The sequence below is a fragment of the Gouania willdenowi genome, chromosome 9 (genome assembly GCF_900634775.1).
Source record: "Gouania willdenowi chromosome 9, fGouWil2.1, whole genome shotgun sequence".
Taxonomy (NCBI): domain Eukaryota; kingdom Metazoa; phylum Chordata; class Actinopteri; order Blenniiformes; family Gobiesocidae; genus Gouania; species Gouania willdenowi.
Window position 1 is genome coordinate 1,523,267 of NC_041052.1, and position 22,144 is coordinate 1,545,410.

The 22,144-nt window shown below is 33.3% G+C and overlaps 2 protein-coding genes across 2 annotated transcripts; one reads left to right on the forward strand and one right to left on the reverse strand.

Annotated features, from left to right (window-relative positions):
* Nucleotides 1-641: 641 nt before the first annotated feature.
* Nucleotides 642-13,375, reverse strand: tspan36 (tetraspanin 36). The gene is made up of 7 exons (XM_028457739.1): nt 13,210-13,375; nt 5,351-5,542; nt 4,003-4,077; nt 3,834-3,926; nt 2,496-2,645; nt 2,318-2,401; nt 642-1,263 (listed from the first exon to the last, which is right to left on the reverse strand). The coding sequence occupies exons 1-7, from the start codon at nt 13,267-13,269 to the stop codon at nt 1,183-1,185; spliced, it is 735 nt and encodes a 244-aa protein (XP_028313540.1). The 5' UTR covers nt 13,270-13,375; the 3' UTR covers nt 642-1,182.
* On the forward strand, nt 13,271-15,668 carry LOC114469383 (protamine-like protein). The gene is given in 3 exon segments (XM_028456880.1): nt 13,271-13,406; nt 15,263-15,310; nt 15,313-15,668. Coding segments are annotated over 3 exon segments (540 nt in total).
* Nucleotides 15,669-22,144: the final 6,476 nt, after the last annotated feature.

The window sequence follows — 22,144 nt, forward strand, 5'->3', positions numbered from 1 at the left end:
CTGGGAGAATATGGAATTAATGATGTCTGAATATATACTGAATATATAAGGAAAACTTGTCAATGTGGCTTTTTATTATAATGGGAAAATAATAGAAAATGAGCGTTACTGTCATTGTGCTTCAAGGTATTATAAAAAGAAACCAAAGATGTATGTTTTTGTATGTGAAACTATGACATCTAGAAGAAGGAAAAAAACGAGGGGGATAACATGCAAACTCCACACAAAGGGGGGGGGGCACTTGAACATTTTTTTTTCCAACAGAAAATAATCTTTTCACTAACTGGTTTTCTACCTCCATCTAGTGGCTACGTTTGTTACTGCAGCCAAAACACAAGCGTTAATTAATCTGTAAAAAATTATGTTTATTGGTTTAAAAATGTAGAAATTTTTTATAAATAATCACAGTATGGAGATTTTGATATTTATGGACTCTGTATATGTGCATTTTAAAAGTCTTAGTAAGACTTGAACATTATTATCCTGTAAATGACTTATTTATGGATTCTTTATCAACACGGTCGCGTCAGGACGAGCGAGATAACCAACGATGGTACGTGTGTTACATGTTTTAGTATGAATTGGACACAAAGAATGTGATTGTGACTGAAAGTGACCCAACAAAATACAAAAAGACAAAATGTGAGTGAAATATTCACCTTTTTTTTAATCTAGAAATATAACAAACATGATAAACCCCAAAACATTTATGAACAATTCCATTTAGTGCAGATATCTAACCATAAAATGACATAATATGTTCATTCTGATGTCTATAAATATTGCAAACCTTCTATAAAGACATCACGCTGCTGTTTAAAGTGTGAGAAGCTTTAAAGCTCCTTTAAGGCAGACGTAGAAAGAATTTGTATACAAAGAGTCGTTTGCAAAGGAAAAATAAGGAAATTTAAGACTTCAAGCAAAAATATCAGCCTCTAGATTTCCCCAAAAAAAAAAAAAAAAAAACATTTAAAACTGATTACAGTGATCATTAAATTAAAAAAACAAAAATTATGTGAGGAAAGTGTCAGTGGAGAGAAAAAAACACAGAGATAAACAGACAAACCATATGTTTCTGACACCAGACGTGGATTCTTCTCGATTCTGATCCAACCGGACGTCTTTACTTCATTAAAACTCAATCAAAGCAGGAGAGGAAGAGGATGAGGAAGAGGAAGAGGCTCAGGCGTAGAGAGGCTGGTATCCACTCCTATGGCTGTTGTTTTTACACATCACCACACACACACTCAGCAACCCGAAGAACTGCAGAAAAACATCAAACACAGATTTAATAGATCGTAGTAAGACTTTAGACTGACTAATTCATGTTTTTCCCCATAAATACATCAAATTAACTTACAATAACATTAGCAAATCAGAAAACTGGAGCAGATGTAACATTCTGATATTGTTTCTGATTTTGAGTAATTTAATCCATTGATGAGTAATTTATCACAGAACAGAGAGCTGTTTCAAACTTTAACTGAATAAATAGAAAAATAGAGATTTTAAAATCAACAGTCAGTCAGTCGGGCTAGCCTCCCTTCGTCTTTTTATTGTGTATGCAGACAGTAGTTGACCTGGACCCTTTGGGATAAGGATTGGACCAATGAGTAGATCAGAGCCTGTGGTCACATGACTGCCATAAAGTGAAACGTTCTCCAGGTCACATGACCTGCCAAAGACGGTCCGTCTCCTCCAAACTTACATAGTCGGTATTTCCAGAGGGAAGCCCCGCTATGAGCATTAATACTGTTAAACATTGTATATTGTCCTGAGGAATCATTTAAAATACCTCCTTAAAATGGGTCCACGGTGTGCCTTTAAAGTAAAGAAACTAATGAATAAAAATGAACATAAACTAATTTAAAAATGATGTAAACAAATATTTAAAAATGAAGAAAAAGAAATGTTTAAAAATGATGGAAACATATTCAAAAATGAAGATAAACTAATGTTAAAAATGAAGAAAACCAATATTTAAAAAAGATGATAACCAATATTTAAAAATAAAAATAAACAAATATTTAAAATGAAGAAAACAAATATTTAAAAATAAAGATGAATAAATATTTGAAAATAAAGACAAAATTAATTCAACAAAAACAATTACAAATGAGATAAAAATTTGTAATTAAACCAAAGGTTTAGATCTCACTGTGAGGACAATGGGGATCAACTCCAGAACTTTGACTTAATTACGACATTTGAAGAATATGAATCAATTTCTCTTTCAGACGAAGTGTGAGTCAGATTTAATCAGAAATGAAGATCTTCCTCTTCCTTAGAAACACTTAAGAAGCCTTAACTCTGTTACCTTAATGACGGCAAAGACCAGGACGACCACCATAGCGTAAAAAAGCACATTGTCCAGGAGGTCTTTAATCGTGGGTTCACAGCCCTGAAATACAACACAACAGAAAAAGAACAAATAAAGGAGTTAAATTACATGAAATGACTTTTTAAAATCTCTGATTCTAGACGTCTGAACGTGCCCGTAGGTAGATGAGGTCGGGCTGGTCCAGTCTCCCGGTGCACGTGGAGCTGCTGTTCTTACAGCACGATGTGGGAACGCTGCTGTTGTGAGTGTGGAACCAGGTGGTGTTGGTCCAGCTGGTGTAATTATACACACCGCAGCATTTAAACTGCACAGAGAAAAACAACACGATAAATATACATACAAAATTACAATACGCACAAAATAAATATAGAATAAACATTCAAATATCATAATACACAAAAATAAATTTAGAATGAACAGTAAAAATGATAATACACAATAAATTTAGAATAAACGTTAAATTAAAATACATATAAAATAAACTTAGAATAAATGTAAAAAAATTTTGATACACAAATAAATTTAGATTAAACATTAAAAAATTATAATACACATAAAATAAAGTGAGAATAAAATTAAAAAAATTATAATACACAATAAATTTAGATATAATATTAAAAAGATTATAATAAACTTAAAAATATTTTTGATTAAACTTTAAAATATTACAATACAAAAAATAAATTTAGTTAAACATTAAATTATAATATACATAAAATAAATTAAAAAAACATAAAATAATTATGATACACAAAATACATTTAGATTAAAAAAATACAATATACATAAAATAGAAAATACAATACATTTAGATTAAACACTTAAATTATAATACACAAAATTAATGTAGAATCAATAATAGATAATACACATAAAATACATATAGAAAAAACATAAAATGATGATCCACAAAATAAATCTAGATTCAATGTAAAAAGATTATAATACTTATTAAATGATAATACACATAAGAGAATTATAATACACATAAAATAAATTTAGATTTAACATTACAAAATATAATAAACATAACATGTATACATAACATATCTATTATTTAAATACACATTGAAAATTATCTATAGTAATAGCAAAAAAAAATAAATGTGAAAAACAATAAATTGGATACACAAAAAGAATAATTAACTGTACTAAATAGATTTTAACACAACAAATTACAATATTTGCACAAACTAACTAAATTAGTTTCTTTTTTTTTAACAGAGACTGGCCCCGCCCATAGTGCAAGTACAGGCCAATCAGTTGGGGGCGAGGGCGGAGTTTATTCTTTTCTATTATTATTTTACAGGCTTTACAATATAGTTAGTTACATTACTATGGCCTTGTTTTTTCATTTTTAAATATTGTAGCAACTAATTTTAATTGAAGAAACCTTCACGATAAGATAGAAGAATCCACTTGTTTTCCTCCTCATCTGTGAACATTTAGAATCAAGTTAGAAACATAGAATGTGAATATTTTCAGCACTGACCGTTTTTTGCAGTACATCCACAATTTCAGTCTCAGTGGGTTCTCCGTACTTATTGAACGTCATGGTCATGTTGCTCCCCAAATCTTTGGTTATCTGCAAAGGATACGACGTGTTGGAATCAGTTTGTTTTTAAAGATAAAACAATCAAACAATCTCCACAGAAACTCACTTGGTCTTTGTAGGTGAAGTGATAAACCAACGCAACGACTTCAGCAGCAAAAACCACCATAATGATGATAAAGAACTGAAAAAAAAGAACAAATAAAAGTTAAATAAATAAAAACATAATCAGGGAATATTATGGTTGCACATTTTTGGACAGTTTAATATAATATTAGAGTTAACCTTGAAATATCACAATGAGAAGGAAGTAAAAACACTTCTTTGTATCATCTACAGGACTCCACATCCCACAATGCAATACACCAAACTTTACCAACAACGTCAATAAGAGTGTTTACATTGGAGATCAACACTACATTTTGAAGCTGCATTTTTATCCTTTCACATTTTTTTATGCAAATGATTATTGATTTATTGATTGATGAGGCGTACACTATGAAGTGATCCTTCAATGTTTTTATGAATTTGGCCTAAAATCTTTTAAATGTCCTTATTACTAGATCTATGTTTACCAAAACACATTATAATACACCAATTCAATTCATTAATTTACCTTTTAAAAATAGGACTACTTTACAGTTTTAGAGCCTGTGTTCCTCCATCTTTAAATCATGTGATTGATGATGTCACACATCCCCACTGCCTGTAAACATCCCATTGTTTTCTACTGGAGTGAAACATTCAGCCTGATTTTTACATAATTTAGCAGATTTTTCAGTCAAAATAACAACTTGTGCTGCTTTTGGTTGCTCTAAAAAACAAGGAAAAGTTAAAGATGCTGATAATAGAATAGAAGTCCTTGAGGTTGGGAGTCTTTCAACTGTCCGTAATTTTATCGCTAACTTCAGCCACCAGAGCATGTCAGCGCACTGTTTAAGGGAGAGTAAAGGTCCCTTCAGAGTGGGAACTGTCGCCCACTGTGGTCACAACTGTTTTTATTCTCTTTCTGTAAACAAGAGGTTTACATCCACATCTTTAACTTTTCCTGCTTTTTTACAACAACCAAAAGCAGCACAAGTTGTTATTGTGACTGAATAAGCTGTTAAATAATCTCAAAAGCTGCTAAATGATCTAAAAATCAGGCTGAATGTTTCACTCCAATAGAAAACAATGAGATGTTTACAGGCAGTGGGGCCGTGTGACATCATCAATCACGTGACTTCAAGATGGAGGAACACAGGCTCTAAAACTGTAAAGTAGTCCTATTTTTAAAAGGCAATCAAATGAATTTGGTGTATTATAATGTGTTTTATTAGACATAGATCTACTAATAAGGACATTTAAAATATTTTAGGCAACATTTGTCAAAAATAGGAAAATATCTTTAAGTAAAATAGCAATGATGAGCTAAGCTATTCTTAGAATAATAAAATCAAACTTTATCTCAAACTTACACATCCGAGGCAGACTTTGGACTCTAGGAAGGTGGCACAGCATCCAACCAGACCGATGATGAACAGCAGAACGCTGGCACCGATGATGATGGCCGCTGGGATCAGTGCGTGGCGATCCTGGATGAAGTGTTCAAAGCCATCGTAGCTCTTGATCAAGTAGGAGCCGACGTAGGCCAGAGCGGCTCCTGCAGCCTGAGGACGACAACATGAGTCAGATAAAGAACAGATAAAAAACAGAAGAACTAAAGTCATACGTTAGCATGTGTTTGTGCTCATTATTCACAAACCCTTCACGTTACATTTCTTTATTTATTTAGTTCCATTTTTCAGCCTTAAACACAGGAGTGCTACGGTCTGGTCCTGGAGAGCCAGGGGCCAAAACACACACCATTTCATCATTAATGTGCTCTAGTTTGCACTGCCACAAATAAATAAGATGTGAAATATGTAAGGCATCAATAATATCTAACAATAAGGGACAGTTAAGGCAATAACGGATTCCCCCTACATAATATTTCATAAAAATGTTCATCATTGGCCAAGGTTTGCATGAATATTATGATGGAAATAAAAATAGAAATACTTAGAAAAATTGTATACGTGACAATAATTAGTAATAAAAAAAAATGAGGCAGAAAATAAATTTGATTGGTTTAGAATAATTTTAAAGATAATAATTAAGAAGACAAAAAGAATCTTGCTGGCACTGCTAAGTGGATGTCAAGAAGACATCAAAGGAAACATCAAAGCGATCAGCAGACGCCACTGAAGAAGACTAGCAGTTGACAGTCAAAACGTGTCAGGAGATCAAAGTAAATTTCCTGAAAAAAAAAAGTTGTCTAAAATTATAACAAATGTTAACGTTTCATTTATTCAAAGATTTTTTCTAAACAGCAGCCATGGCCAGACAGTCGCACCACATGATATTTGGACACTTTGAATAAAATAATAAGTTACATAAGTCATTTAGTAACATTAAAAAAAAATAAAAAATTAAAAATCTAAGGGAACACATATATACTAGTTTCTAAATATTTGGTATCTCATACATTCAAACCTTTAATTATAAGAAATGCATTTGTTCAGAATATTTAGGTGTCACGTCATTGACCCATTCTGTATACCAGGATCTGCACTTTAATGTTGTTGATTTTGTGACAAATCTTTAAGTAATTTAGGGAAATTTTGTGGAATGATTTAAAAATAATTCCAGGATTTTGGAAAAACTGAGAGTTCTTTAAAAAAATGTCAGATTAAAAATGGCTGCCATCATGTGATATACTGACTCACTGAGCAGTGAAAATACTGTAGAGTTCCATTGAATTTGTGTATTTGGAGAGGATGAGATATATCTATAAATGAATTACGTGGTCATTTACACAATGAATCATGGTTTTTTTATGGCATTTCTGACCCAAAGTGGGCGTGGCCATTTGATAATACATTCTTTTTCTGTTGAAATGACTGAGAAACACCAGATGTTTTTTAATAATGTGATGATGTTAGTGATGACCACAAGTCACGCTGTCATCACAATGTTTCCCTCAGTCATGCTTATGTTAGTGAGATCATCATCATCATCATCATCATAAGACAGAGCTTATGGACGACTCTGTACTAAGCACATTGTTGTCATGCTTTTCTGTATCCGTTTAAATATCAGCTCGTGAAAACTAATCAATGCATTAGTTACAGTTTATATTTACACAATAATCATTCTGTGAAATCAACATGATTGGACTTAATCTGATCACCTCTTTGATAACAAACCAAAAGCAGCTTTTTGTCAAAAACAAATTAATTTATCAACTCTTTTTATTTGGAAATCCATTGGAACATCTGATGATGTAACATTTCATCAAGTCTGACATTTAAATGTAGTGTAGTAAGAATGAAGTAAAAACACTTCTATGTGTCATCAACAGGACTCCACATCCCACAATGCAATGCACCAAACCTTACCAACAATGTCAATAAGAGAGTGTTTACAACAATTTCAGCCTTTTACATTTTATTTTTCGCGAGCAAATGATCTTTAATTTATCGCAGGGGTTCCCGACCTTTTTCTTGTTGTGACCCCATTTTTATATCATACATTTTTTTTAAATCATATTTGCGTTATAAATAGTCAGAATCAGTGCACAGATACTGATTATACTGCATTTTAGTTGAACTTGATTTATATTTAAGGAAGGGAAAGTATTTATTGTGTGTGTGGTTTTACTTTAAACATATATATATATATATATACAGTATATATTTATACATATATATATTTATATGCTAAAACTTTGAGATTTCTGCTTCTTCCTGCACTGTATATCTATTTTTATGATATGTATTGTGTTTTTTTTATTATTGTGCAAAACAGCTAAATACAAATTCAAATTTATAAATGTACTTAAAACATTTTCTTTAAATTTCAAAATGTAATTTTTCCTCAGGTTTTTATTTTATTTTATTATTACTGGATATTTCAGGCGATTGCAAATGGGGTCACGAACCCAAGGTTGAAAAACCCTAATTTATTATCTAGAGGCATACACAGTGTCCTTATGTCTTTATCATAAACTTCTTACTAGTTCTTTTTTTATGTGTAAATGTTTTATTGAAATCGTTTTACTTTGTGTGTTTGACTTGTTTGTGACGTTCCTGTTATTTTATACATATTGGTTTTGTTTTCACATGTTCAAAAATAAATAAATAAATCAAATCTGGTAAAACATTTTCTTCTCCAGAAGCTTTAAAATCTACTTAGAAAAAATAAAAAAGCAACATCACGGATGCTGCTCGTGTTGTTTTTTATCTTCATTAGAACATAACTGTGTTTTGAATGAGTTTGTGACTTTGTAAATAAAGTTAAATTGAATAAAGAGGAGAAATGGAACTAAAAAGACCCCACAGTAGGTTTACTTCTGCTGCTGAAATAAAGTGAAATTCCTCCCAGCATGTATCTTTCAGATCACTTCCTCTGTGATATGAACAACAGATGATTGCATATGAGCGTGACTGCTCAGTTTCATTCATTCCACAGTCGACCGCATGACTCACTCTTTTATAATCACTCCTCAGTCACGAGATTTACACCACAAACCTTCCACCTCTGCTCTCACTGCTTTAATCCAAACACTAATCTCTGATCCTGTGCAACAAGCAGCACAAAGAGGCCTAAAGGGACGTAGAGCGACCACACGGCGTCCACATGGCGCCAACGCCACGCCTCTAGAATGTGACATCAGCACCAGGACATGAGCAGAGACACAACTTTATAAATGGATTTAAACATTAAAACAGTTGGAAATGTGTCTTTTGCTTGAATTACCTCAGAATCATTGGTTTCAACAATAAAAGCCTTTGTAACGTTTTACAATTAAATATTAACAACCAAAACCAAGATAGGAAAGTTAATGAATAACTTTTGGTTCTCACTTTCCAACACCTGCTTATTTAGAAAGAATTAAAGGTCACGGAAACATTTCTCAGTTTAATTTAGATTAAAACACAACGATGACTAAGTTTTTCAGAATGTGTGAGCAAATAAAAGAAGGAGAACATGCAAAATCCACACAAGTAGCAGTGAGACGAGCATGAGACTCCAACATGTGACCCAAGGCCTGGAAATGTCACGTTCCCATTAATAACACATAAGTCTGCAACAACGAAGTGTTGGCAACAAATTTAACACGCAAACACACGCGCCATGAGTGTTTGTGTGCAGGCGCGTGTGAGTGAGTTCTGTAGTGTGCAGTGTTACGTTACTTTAAAAAAGTAATTAGTTATAGTTACAGACTACTTGATCCAAAAAGTAACTGAATTAATCTATAATAAAAGTAATTTATTACCAAAAAAAATAACTATTTGCGTTACTGATAAAAAAAAAGTTTTTTAGATGTGTGTCGTTGTGAGGTGCTTCATTAAATTTCTTCACTCCTGGATGTAATGAACACGTCACATGTACGTTCTTGTCTTTGACCATAATTAATATAAAGTAGTGTTTGTATCGTCACCTTAAAAATAACAACTTTTCATCAGATTGTTCCACGCTCATCATCTCTGCTGATTCATCAAATCTGTAGTGGTTGTGTGTGCGTGTGCTGACACATGATTGGCTACCATGAAACATGACGACGCCTTAGCCAATCATAATCACTCATCTTGTTTCTAACCCACCTCCTCACTACAGCTGTGTGTGAACCCAGGGATGTTTTCAGATCACAGTTTATTCAATCAATGCATGTAACGCACCACATTTAACGTTCAGTAACGTTAACGGCGTAAAAAGTAATTAGTTAGATTACCCTGTTACTGAAAAAAAAAACGCCGTTATTTTAAACGCTGTTATTCCAAACACTGTTATTCCACACACTGGTAGTGTGGCTTGTTCAGGGGAAAGTCTGGGTTAGAACGCACTCAGAAATCCATCAAACTGAGCTTTTTACGCTGTTCTGAAAAGTAGTGAAAGCAGCGACTTCTAAAGCAAGTATTTTAAAACAAAATAAGCTATAAATATATATATATGAAATATTGTAATTTTTTATATCACCAAAATAGAAAACTCGATATATCTTGAATCTGAATATATTGCCCAGCTCTAGTTGTTTCTAAAAGTCTTATAAATATAATATCAGAAGTGAAAGTAATGGATTACAAGTACTTATGTTACTGTAATTAAATTGCTTTAATGAAGACTTGTACTTTTTGGAGTATATTTCTAAATCAGTAATTTTACTTGGGTTTAAGTACACTTTAAAAGAAGTAATTAGTTACATTTCTAAACCCAACTGTTACCAGGTAAATTATTATTTAAAAATTGTCAACAGACATTGTGAAACAACAAAAAATTAAATGACCAGACAACAATCGAACGCATCACATCATAGCCAATCAGATTAAACGTAACGCATCACATCATAGCCAATCAGATTAAACGTAATTCATCACATCATAGCCAATCAGATTAAACGTAATTCATCACATCATAGCCAATCAGATTAAACGTAACGCATCACATCATAGCCAATCAGATTAAACGTAATTCATCACATCATAGCCAATCAGATTAAACGTAATTCATCACATCATAGCCAATCAGATTAAACGTAACGCATCACATCATAGCCAATCAGATTAAATGTAACGCATCACATCATAGCCGACTGATCAGATTAAATGTAATGCACATTGAAAAGAGGTTAATTTCTCAGTTTTAGAGTTCATAAATTATTTCTATACTTAGAGCCTGATTATTTATTTATTTCAAATTTAATTTATTGGCATTATTTTACTTTAAAAATGATTGTACATTTGAACAAACCTCGTATTTTACACAGATCTTTGTGGAAAATAAATAAAGTTCCAAATGTTTCTTTTTAAGTTTCTACATGAGATATTTACTGTACGCAAGGGACCCGTACCAAGATTTATTACCAACAATAAACATGGAGGTGAAAGTAACTTTTACTTTGAGTACTATTTAATTGAGCTACTTTTTACTTGTACTTGAGTATTTTACGTATGACTTACTTCAGGGGTGTCAAACTATTTTTAGTTCAGGGGCCAAATATGGAAATTCAACATCAATGTGCCTGGTTTTCACTTTCACGTATAAATCATATAACAGTATATCAGCCCCTACAGGAACTTCAATTAAATCCCCCTAATTTGGGGAAATTTCATGGAATACTTTGAGGAAAATTTGCCAGAGTTTGGAAAAATTTTGAGTTCTCTCATCAAGTTGAGTTTTAAAAATGTGGATTTTAATAGATTTTTTATATTTGGATAAACTGAGATACTACATCTATAGCTGAGGCCTTAAGTGTGACACATGACTTACTTGTACACAATTTCAAAGTAAGAGTATAATATCAGTACTCTTTGTCTTTACACCTCTGTATAATATAATAAAATAAAAACTGAGCTTCTCTGATAAATTACACGTTATTTACTGACAAGTAACCAAGTACAAATACTTTGTTACTGTACTGAAGTACTTTTTTCTGGTATCTGTACTTTAATTGGGTATCTAGATTTTTTGGCGACTTTTTACTTTTACTCTTTTTGAAACAAATATCTGTGCTTTCTACTCCTTACATTTTAAAATGAGCTTGTTGCTTTTAAGACCTTTGAAGATGACGTCACGACGTAAAAAGACGCTACATTTTGGTCGTTTGAGCTTTTTTTCTGTTTGGCAGGTCCTTTAGATTTCTGGTTAATGTTTTCAAGTTTATAAAAATGTTAAATTCAAAGCTGCTCTGGGTTTAATTGAGCATTTGTGGGTTTTTTTTAATTTTTAAACATTTTATTTATAAATGTAATCTATAATTAGTGCTAAATTCGGCAGGTGTTCATAAAAGGTAACATATTTAATTTATGTCATTGGCCATTTTAGGTGACGTGATAGGTGCACCATGTGACTTCAAGTTTTGTCAGTTTTAATTTAGTTCATCTTTATTTTTAGCTAGCTCGCTAACCCTTTCATTTTAGCCCTATCCCAGGAAATACCCCCAAAAATTTTTTTTTCCTATATGTATTTTTAAAGGTGGAATTTGCCGTGTTAAATATGTTAAAATAAAAAAAAATATATAATAAAAGCGGGATTTCAACTGAAGGCAGCAGAAGGAAGAATCCGTGGGTCAGGTGCTTCCTAATGTTTCTGTATCAATAGACACTTCGTTCATTTATTTCCATGAACTAGCTTTCTACAAGTTCTTAAAAAAGATCAAATATATGGAATTTGCTGGTTTAAAAATCCTGTCGTATTATTGAATTTATTTCTACTCAGGTACATTTAGTAGCATTTACTTTTTTACTTTTACTCAAGTCAGGGAGCAACTTCACTACTTTTACTTTTATCAGAGTCATTTTTTATTCAAGTATCTACATTTACTCGAGTACTACTGAAGACAAGTACTTTTGCCTCCTCTGTTTACTGGAAATAAAAATGTACCAACTTTGGCTCATTAGAGGAAGTGAACGACATGTGGCAGGAAACGATCAGAGAACAAGGAAAACTGGACTGGATTTGTTCCTTTTTTAAAAAACAAAAAACTATCAAATAAATGTCCACGCTCTGCTTTATTTCCACATCTCCACAGACTTAGGAATAGAATTAGTTTGGACAAGAGCTATTTCTATAGTTTGGACATGAAGTTCACTAAAAAAAAAAACATGCCGGTGATCATTTATCATTGATTATTGATCAGTGCAAACACACGTATATCAGCTCATTTTAGGCAAGTGTTCATAGTTCTCTATATATTACACTCATCATGATATTCATATCTTTTTTTTTTTTTTAAATAGGAAAAACAACTTCCTGTTCACAATTATTTGTTAGTCAACTTTCAAAGCTGTCAGAGCTTGTGTTATTAATCTACATAAGTTTATGTCTTAACTCCCAATATTTTCCTTCTGTTTTAGGTCTGGGGTGAATAACAATATGTATTAATTTAACAATGTTTGCAGTCAAATGTTGAAGAACGCATTTCATGAATGGGAGACCTTTAGGTGTTGTTCTACCTCAGGTAGGGGTCTCTCTCATTTTTGGGGGCAATGTCACGAGCTTACTTACTGACTTCCTACAAACACACAGTAAGAAAAAAAGAAACCAAACCAAACTATGAAGCACGTCGTGCGTAATTACGCGGAAGGAACCAAAGACTCCAACAGAAAATAAGTAAATATAATTTATAAAGCACTTTTCACAGATAAAAAATAATAATCACAAAATGCTGTACAAATATTTCAGTTACATTGGCAAATAAACACCCAAATAAAAAAAATTAAAAAGTAAAGACTAAAGGTCAGTTTGTTGGAGGTTTTGATTATTTTTTTGTCTGTAATAAAAGAGATAAACTCACCCAGAAGACGAGGCTGATCGCCAGGAGGATGAATTTAGACATGAAAATACCACAGTCCATGATGTTTGATGGTTCAGAGAAAACTGGAGGAGGCTTTGTTCTTTCTGTGGATCTGTGGATCTGTGGTCACCTGGTCACATGCTTTAGTGAGGAAGAGGAGGAGGAAGAGGAAGAGGAAGAGGAATGCAGCAGAACAGGTCTTTGGAGATTCCTTTAAACACAAGAACAGTAAATAAAATGGCCCAGTACTACTAATCTTTATTAATAAAGCCATATTTCTCCTGACCACGCCCATTTTAATCGGCTTCTTAAACGAATTTCAACTTTACATTAAATCCCTAAAATGTATGGAATCAAAACTCGCCAAAGACCTTTATTCTTTATTCAAAAAAAGATACAATTTATGAAACTTAACTGCCATGAAGTAAAGTGCCTACATTTATTGTTGTTTTTTATGCTTTATGTTTGCATTTTTGACGGAGTTTGTTCATATTAAAGTTAATAGGATCTGAATTCTCGCGAGAACTCATGAGTTGAACACCTTCTGCTTTCATCAGATAATAAAATAAACAACATACCAGATGCTTTATACCTTTAATATATAGATGTAATTACATGTGATATTATAGATTTAATATCACACTAAATAAAAGAATAAAACAGCTGCACAAAGGAAACTTTAGATAAACAGCTGACCTTTGGAGCTGGTGGCGCGTCACGTGCACGTCACGTGCAGTTGTTGTTTTCACAATAATTCAAACAATAAAACTACATTAGAAACACATTTCCAATGACAAATGTGCTTTTATAGAACATTCTGTGAGTAAATCCACAAACCAGTCACAAGAAAAAGAAGGTTTTTCAACTTTGGGGTCACCTCACCTAAAATGTAACAATAAAAATAAAATAAATTAGTAATCTACTTTACTATATTTACTAGTGCAGTGCACGTAGGAAGTGTGTTTATAGAAAAGAGGGAGGTTAACATGAGAGCTTTAATTCCTTTTTAACTCAGAATAAAAGTTAAATTCTCTTTAAACTGACCTTGTAAACACTCAATTCCTAATGCAAATTTAATTCTGAATTAAACACACACACACACAATTTTTAATTTTGTATTATTACTCACCTTAGTTACAAACATTGCTCACTGAGGACACCTGCTGGTCAATATTTACAGGGTGTTTTTTTTTTTTTAGGATTTTAGACCAACTTTCGTTGTTTTTAAAAGTCCTTTGTGTAGATTCTGTAAATGTTAAATCTAAATCTAATTGTTAAATGTATACGTAAATGTTAAATCTAAATCTAATTGTTAAATCTAAATGTTAAATATTAATCTAAATGTTGAATATTAATCTAAATGTTAAATCACTCACCAAGTGTAAAACTAAATGTATAGAAACTAAATGTTGCAAAAAGCTGCAGTTTTTTTTTTAGCATGTGCACCTTTTACAAGCAGCACCCCATAAAGACACACACGTGCATGCAAATATACAAAATACCTGGAGAAAAGATACAAGAAATAAAAAAACACATTTACTAGCAGCAAATATTAAAAATATTTTTATGAAAAATATGCATTTGTTTCGCCTTTATTTTTAAAAATGATTAAATTACACTAAAAGTGCTTCATAGCATTTCATAAAGTTAATTTTATTTGTAATGATTTCACCTAAACAAACATATTTGTCTGTTTCAAGCGTGAAACACAGTTTATAGAAGAATAAATACAGAACTCCGTTTACATTCTGTGCTTTTGAGCCAAATGTCTGTATTTGGATCCAAATGATCATTTGATGATAGATATTTAGGGTCGTAAAGAGTTATTTGTGTGATTTTTGTTTGGATAAACTTGCGTTTTAATGTGAATTTCATACATGATTTTCGTTACAAAAACACAAACAACAGTAGAGGTTTGAGAGGAGGTCAAAACCAAGGTTGACTCTCTACGGTTCTCATCAGGGCGTGATAAAGTCTGACAGATATCACTGACTGAGGGACCCTCACTGACCGTCTCCTGGTTTTAAAGCTAATAAAATGTTTTCTGCTGAAGTTATTTCACCTCCTGCAGCTCCGTCTCCGTCTCCTAAAAAGGGAGCCAAGCCTCAAAGAAACGGACGGCGTCCACGCTGATCCAGAAGGCCGTGGCCACGTCCGCCGACAAAGGCGGTCTTTCTCTGGCAGCGCTGAAGGCCAGACTCCTCATGGCCCTCAAACGCCTGCTGACCAAAAAGGTTCTGGTTCAGTCAAAGAGAACCTTTAAGCTGAAGAAAAAAACGGCGGCGGCAGGAAAGAAGAAGGCGGTGACGAAGACGGCGAAGCCAAAGACCACAAAGGTCGCGAGACCCAAGAAAGCAGCAGCAGGTGGAGCGACTTCCAACGCCAAGAAAACACCAAAGAAGAAGAAAGCAAAGAGTCCAAAGAAAAGCAAAGGTAAAGTGGCCAAAACCAAGAAGTGACCTCTCTACGATTTGGGCCTAAAGAAGATTCTGTTGACCTTTGACCTTTCTGAACTGACCTGCTATCGTTTCAAACACTGATTTATGATTTTGCTGCTTTTTCTGCTGCTTCAACATCGCTTTGTTTCTCTGATACGGACGAAGCGCATTTTGCTGAACTCATTGTCAGATTATTATTATCATTATTATTTCAGATTATTTCCAGGAGTTTGTTGCTTGTAACAGATGTTGTGCTCATCATGGTCTCTCTGATGGATTCAGCATCAAGTGCTTTGTTAGAGAGGAAGTGGATTATGAAGGTACATGTGTGTCTTCATGATTTAATATAAATATACATATTCAATGAAAATTATTTGACATCAATCAAAAAAACAGATTTCAATCACCCAAAAATGTGCATTTGAACACTTTTTTTCTTTGATTGGAAAGAAGTTTTTTTTTTTTAATTGCATTCAGCTATTATTTTAATTAAAGTCACAATTTTTATAAAAAAAATAAAAAAAATAAATAAAAAATCTTCTCTACTTGAAAACTTTCAATTAAGGAAAAAATATTAAATAGTTTTTTTTTTTGGTTATTACATATTTGTTTGCATTCAAACACTTTTTCTTTAAAATTTGCATTTACACATTGTTTTATGTTTGATAGGAAAGGTTGCTTTTAAAAATAATAATTTATAATGATAATAATGCATTGGATGTATATAGTGCCTTATTTTAGTCACTCAAAGAGCTTTACATACTGCAGCGTTATTTGCTTTGATGTTTCCAATGTTTGGAAACAGTTTTGTCCATGACTTCTACGTAATAATTTCATTAGTAAGTTCATTTTGTCTCCTTCATTTTTGAACTGGCAAAAGCTGTCAAAGTGATCAGCAGATACCTCTGAGGAAGACTGGCAGTTGACAGTAGAAACATGTCAGGAGACCAAAGTAAACTTAGTGAAAAACAAGTTGTCTGAATAAATGAAACCCTAACATATACACACACAAATATATATATATATACCACAGAGCTGGATTTGGTTTTAATCCCTCCTACTTCAATTGCATTAGGTTCACTATAGTCCAACTAGTGAGTCATTTGATTTTATTTTGACTGAAGGTGAGAAAAACCTGGTCCATGTTTGTAGGATTGAGTCCTAAATGATTGTTTGAGAAGTTAGATTGATTGAATGGTGATCAGCCAATCATAGCCAGCCATTTGACAAAGGTAAACAGAGGTAACAGTGATGAGTAAAGTGACAAAAAATGAGTAACCTGTGGCCAAAAGATGGCAAGAAAAGAGTGAAAAGTGACTAAAATTGGGCCAAAAACAGTCGAGTGGCACATTTTTTTGGATTTTTTGCCTACTCTAATTTCCAACTTTGAACCCATTTTATTTCTGATTAAAACCAGGATTTCCATCTTTAAGATGACTATAATAATAATAAACGTTCCTGGATAACAGTGGATATTATTCAGATGAATAAATAAATGTGGTTATCACAGATTCATAGAACAATGGACCATCATTTTACTGACTTTATGGATGGACCCCAAAAATCTCTCCTTTATTCCCCCTTATAGATGGTCCTGTCTCCACATGACTGTTCTTCAATGTTCATGTCTGTGTTCAACCACCTTCAGCTACAGTGGGGGTCCCTGCTCTATGGAACCTTTATTTTGGGGGTTGTGGGCTGAAAAGTTTGAAAACCTCTGAGATAGACTAAGGAGTCTGTATTGATTAAACATGGACTGTTTTCTACATTTTGTTGTACCAGTTACTGTGTTTAAAAAAAGGCAATGCATTAGAATATTGGAGAAATGCATTAAAGTGATAAACATCTCTCTAAAAGAGAATGTTAGGAGTTCAGAGCCATTTAAACACACCATCAGGTGATTTCCAGATTCAGACTCACTGGTTTAACCACATCCTCCCTCTCGCTTCATCACATGATAAACATCTTTCTACGGATGTGGGTAGAGATACAGTATGAACTGACTTCTTTTGATTTCCAAGGTTTAATTTCTGATGCAACTATGGTGAAGACTTCACTGACTCTTTAGGCCCTTTCTCTCCTGCATGTCTGCGCTCCAGTCCCCGTCCAACCAACTGGCAAAAAATGAGTAACAGGTGGCAAAAAAACACACACACACACACACACACACTGCAGTCGCGTTCTAAATCTTATATAAACCCTGCGAAAACAAACTAGTGCAGGCATTTAGGAATCGAAAAAAAGTGGCCAAAATGTAGCAAGAAAAGAGTGAAAAGTGACTAAAATTGGGTCAAAAGCAGTCAAGAGTGGCAACATCTTTTGGATGAAACAGGTGGTGTGTAATGGCTAAAGGCGGCTTAAATGAGCAAAATGTGGCAAACAATAGTGAAAAAGTGCAAAAACGTGGAACAAAATGTAGGGTAAAATAAAACAAGTGTTATTTATTGGACAAAAAGTAGATTATTAAGATGAAAAGTGGCCAAAAATGGTTAAATAATTAACAAAATTTGGATAAAAGTGTCAAAAAGAACGTCCAAAGACTGGGGAAAATGCATAGTTATAGGCAAAAAGAGCTAAAGTCTGAAAAAACAAAAAAAAGTGTCAAATTATTTGGATAAGAAGCAAAAAAGAGACAATGAAAAAAGTAAAAAAATAAAAGGGGTTAAAAAGTTTCCTTCTCTTAAGATTTTCTGGGGGAATAATAATTAAAATGAAAACAAAAAGCCACATGTCGAGTATCACTGACTTAATAACAGCTTTTTTATGGTTTTAGTAAATGAATTTAATAAACTAACTTGGGAGTCGACGGTTGCTCTGAAACACCCTCACTTTTAAAATCACTGCTCCACCCTGAGCACGTCTATGTTATTATCTGAAACAACAAACAATAGTGAAAGCAAAAGCTTCATTGTGTATCAGATAACTGACATGACATAACATGACGTGACTAGACTATGTTAAAATATCTGCTTTCTGTTCATGTTTAATCACTTGTGATTACATTTAACTCCGCTGACTTTAAATTAAAGTGGGTTTTAGTTTCTGCTATTGGGGAAGTTGATCATTTTCCAGTAAACACACTGTGCTTGTATTTACCAAAGAGAACACAAAGATGTTTGTAGACTGTTGTAAAACTTTGACCGCTAACAGGCTTATGGATTGGTCAGTTAGACCAGGGGTTCTTAACGTTGTGGTCAGGACCCCATTTGGGGTCGTGAGATACTGGGAGGGGGTCGCCAGATGCCTTCAAGAAACTAAGAATATATTTTGAACAATTGGAGCACGTTTTTCCTTATTATTTCCTTTTTTTTGCAACTACACCAAACTATCCATATTTTAACCCAGAGCCGTATAGAGAGAGAGTTGCAACGACTCCGTTCACTCCAATGGTTCAGGTTTTTTTACAGCAATGGCGGCTCATGGAGCCTCACAATAGTTCCCGGAATGGAGCTAGAGCGGATTAGACGGTTTGTGATGCACTTTTGAACAGTAAGATGTTATTATCATTATTATTATCAGCGTATCTAAACCCATTAACATGTGCATTAAGGCATGTTAGTGGATGATCCCACACTAAACTAGTAAATTTAAATTTAAATTTTTTGTATTTCCATTTTTTATTACTATTATTATAATCATTTTTTTTTCATTGTGAGAAACACTGCTGTTGTTTTCATGTTAAAAAAAAAAAGAAAAAAATTCAAAATTCTTCTTAGAAAATTAAGGGATCATTAGCAGATACACAGCGTTTACTACACACAGTTTTATCTACACATAGGCTACATATCTTCTTCTTTCTTTTTTTTTTTAATCAAACAATACGCTTTTCATTTGTTTTATTTGTGGAAAAAGTGCAAATGGAGTGTTTGAATATGATCGCCTCACAGATTGACATTCAGAAGCGTTTTTGATGCACACTGTCACACTATATGATGTATCACAACAGCAAAAACTCATCCATCCTGTATCTGTAATGGAAAGAAATTTAAGAGCGTTTGTCTTTGCACGTGTCTCTCTATGTCACGGGTAATCCTGATATTTATATTTATTTTTAGATTTCTCCTGCTGACTGTGGCTAACCATTTGTTTCTCCTCTCTGGTTCTGTTTGAAGTCATACATTTTACCTCCTTTTTCAGAATGATTGGAGCATCCACATAGAGCACAGCAAACTGCATGACAAGTTATTAATGTTACTTTGTTGGACATTTATTTAATGAATTTATCACGGTACATAAGTGCATAGTAAAAAATCTAATGTCTATTTTTATATATGTATGAACATAATAAATATGTTTTCAATGTGTCTCGTCTGGATGTGGTGTTTTTTAATGACCCCTTTTTTTAAGAAAATTAAAGAAAATTCAAAACAATACATCCTGTATACAATACATATTAACACATTTTTTTAACCAAATTATTGTTGGCCTTAACTATGTCAAAAAAGCAGGTAAACTGTTTACACTAATAATTAATACAAATTTACGTTGGGAAAAAAAACTATTTCATGGAGCTACATAAACATATATTGTATATACACATACATATGACGTGTTCTGTATAAACATTGTCAATCAATGCAGTTATTGACGACCAAAAATCCCAGTTATGTCACTAGGAATCAATGGATTTGAATGGCTCGCCACTAACTTCCGGGAACAAATTCAGTCTTCCATGAATCACGTGACGGTCAAATATTTTGGACTTCTGTTGTTGCAACTCTCTCTCTATACGACTCTGTTTTAACCTTTTTTCATCATTTTTTATTGTTATATTTTTGCTCCTTTTAATGTATTTCTGCTACATTACTCTCATTTCTGACAACTTTAAAGACATGTTCAGCACTTATAAACCCTTTCCACCACTTTTTCACCAAATGTCACATGTTGACCCAATGTTACTTTTCAGAATCAGAATCAGAATCAACTTTATTGACCAAGAGTGTATGAATACACACAAGGAATTTGTCCTGGTGACCTCTTTTCACCATATTTCATGATTATTTTTGCCTATTTAACCACATTCACCATTTGTTACACTCATTATTTGCCAGTTTAAGCCGCTTTTTTTGCCGCTGTCAGCAATAATCTCGCGAGAACTGCCACTAAGGCCATTTCAGGTGGCAGTTCTCGTGAGGTTAGTGACGGCGTTCAGTTTAGTAAGGCATATTTTAATTATTATTACAATAAAATACGGGATATTTACAGAAAATCAGTGCCAGCTGTTTTTGATCATTTTGACTGATTTTAAAGACCCACAGAAGATTTTCTACTATGACTATCTGACACCAGATTCTGAAAGATTGAAGCTTCTTTCATCAAAAAAAAAAAAAAATTGTTTCTGGCTCGTTTCATTCTTTTGTAATCAGCCGTTGAATAGAGCAAGTTTTAAACAAATCTTTAGTTTCAGAACAAAAAGCTGAGAAAAAAGCCTTTTTCTAAAAAATCCCTGTCAGTGACTTTAAAGCTATTTTTTTTGCTTTAGTGACAACTCTAACATCTGAACATTGTTTCCTTATATATATATATATAAAAACACTGAGACCGGGCTTTTGATGGCAAAATTATTACTATTTATCTATCTGGGTCAGAGTTGATGGATTTCTTACTGTATTTTGGCGTTCCTCCAACTTTCTTTCCCGTCAGTCTGTACACACGCAACTTCCTCCACCTCCCGGACATACAGAGTGTCACTACTTGCCCCGTTTTTTTATGGTTTTATCTCACCATTGCCACACTATCCACGAGTTCCATACATGCTCTGGTTGAGTGTAAGCTGCTGTGCGCTGCTGGGAATGTCAACTCTCGTACGTAGCGCCATTTTCTGTCTCATGAACTCCTTTCCTCCTCTCCCTCTGAGCTCTGCTGAGCATGGATGATCTCTCATCCAAAGGTGCGCTGCTACCTCCTACATGTCACCTATTATTTTGCTATCTGGCTCACAGGCTGGGGGTATTTTGTACCCTGCAATGGCACTGAGCGTTTGAATTTGAAATGACGAGTTATCTCGTCAATGGCACTGAGTGAGTTAAAAAGCCATTTTTATTTATTCACTTAGTTGATACAGTTCAATTTGGTTACTGTACTGTAATTAGGGTATTCAATTACAAACGTCCCCAACTGTAACTGTAAAAGGGAAAGTTACTGAAATAAAACTACAAACAAGTTGTCATCAGTGTAAAAAACAAAGAGCTACTGGTAGATGTGAAACTAAATAAAACAAACTCAAACCCTGGAACAGTCAAGTGGCAAATCAATCCACAGTTCTAGTTGAGAAAATGTATTATTATTCTGGATACAGTGAAAACAGGAACTCTAAAATATAGTTATATTGTGAACCTATTTATATTGTAGGGAACATATTATATACAAAAAAAAAAAGAAAATAGACTAATATAAGACCTCTTTACAGTCATTTGGGCCATTCTGCGCTTGCGCGACTTGCGACGATGGTGGCTGGTGACGACATAATCCAAGATGGCGGAGGCCCGGACTACAGC

Excerpts from the sequence above, each read along its gene's own strand:
- tspan36 (XM_028457739.1), bottom strand. The coding sequence starts at position 13,269 with ATGGACTGTGGTATTTTCATGTCTAAATTCATCCTCCTGGCGATCAGC. Across the intron at positions 4,078-5,350 it reads CCAAAGTCTGCCTCGGATGT|TTCTTTATCATCATTATGGT; the intron begins GTAAGTTTGAGA and ends CTTTTTTTTCAG. Across the intron at positions 1,264-2,317 it reads TGGTCTTTGCCGTCATTAAG|TTCTTCGGGTTGCTGAGTGT; the intron begins GTAACAGAGTTA and ends GTTTTTCTGCAG.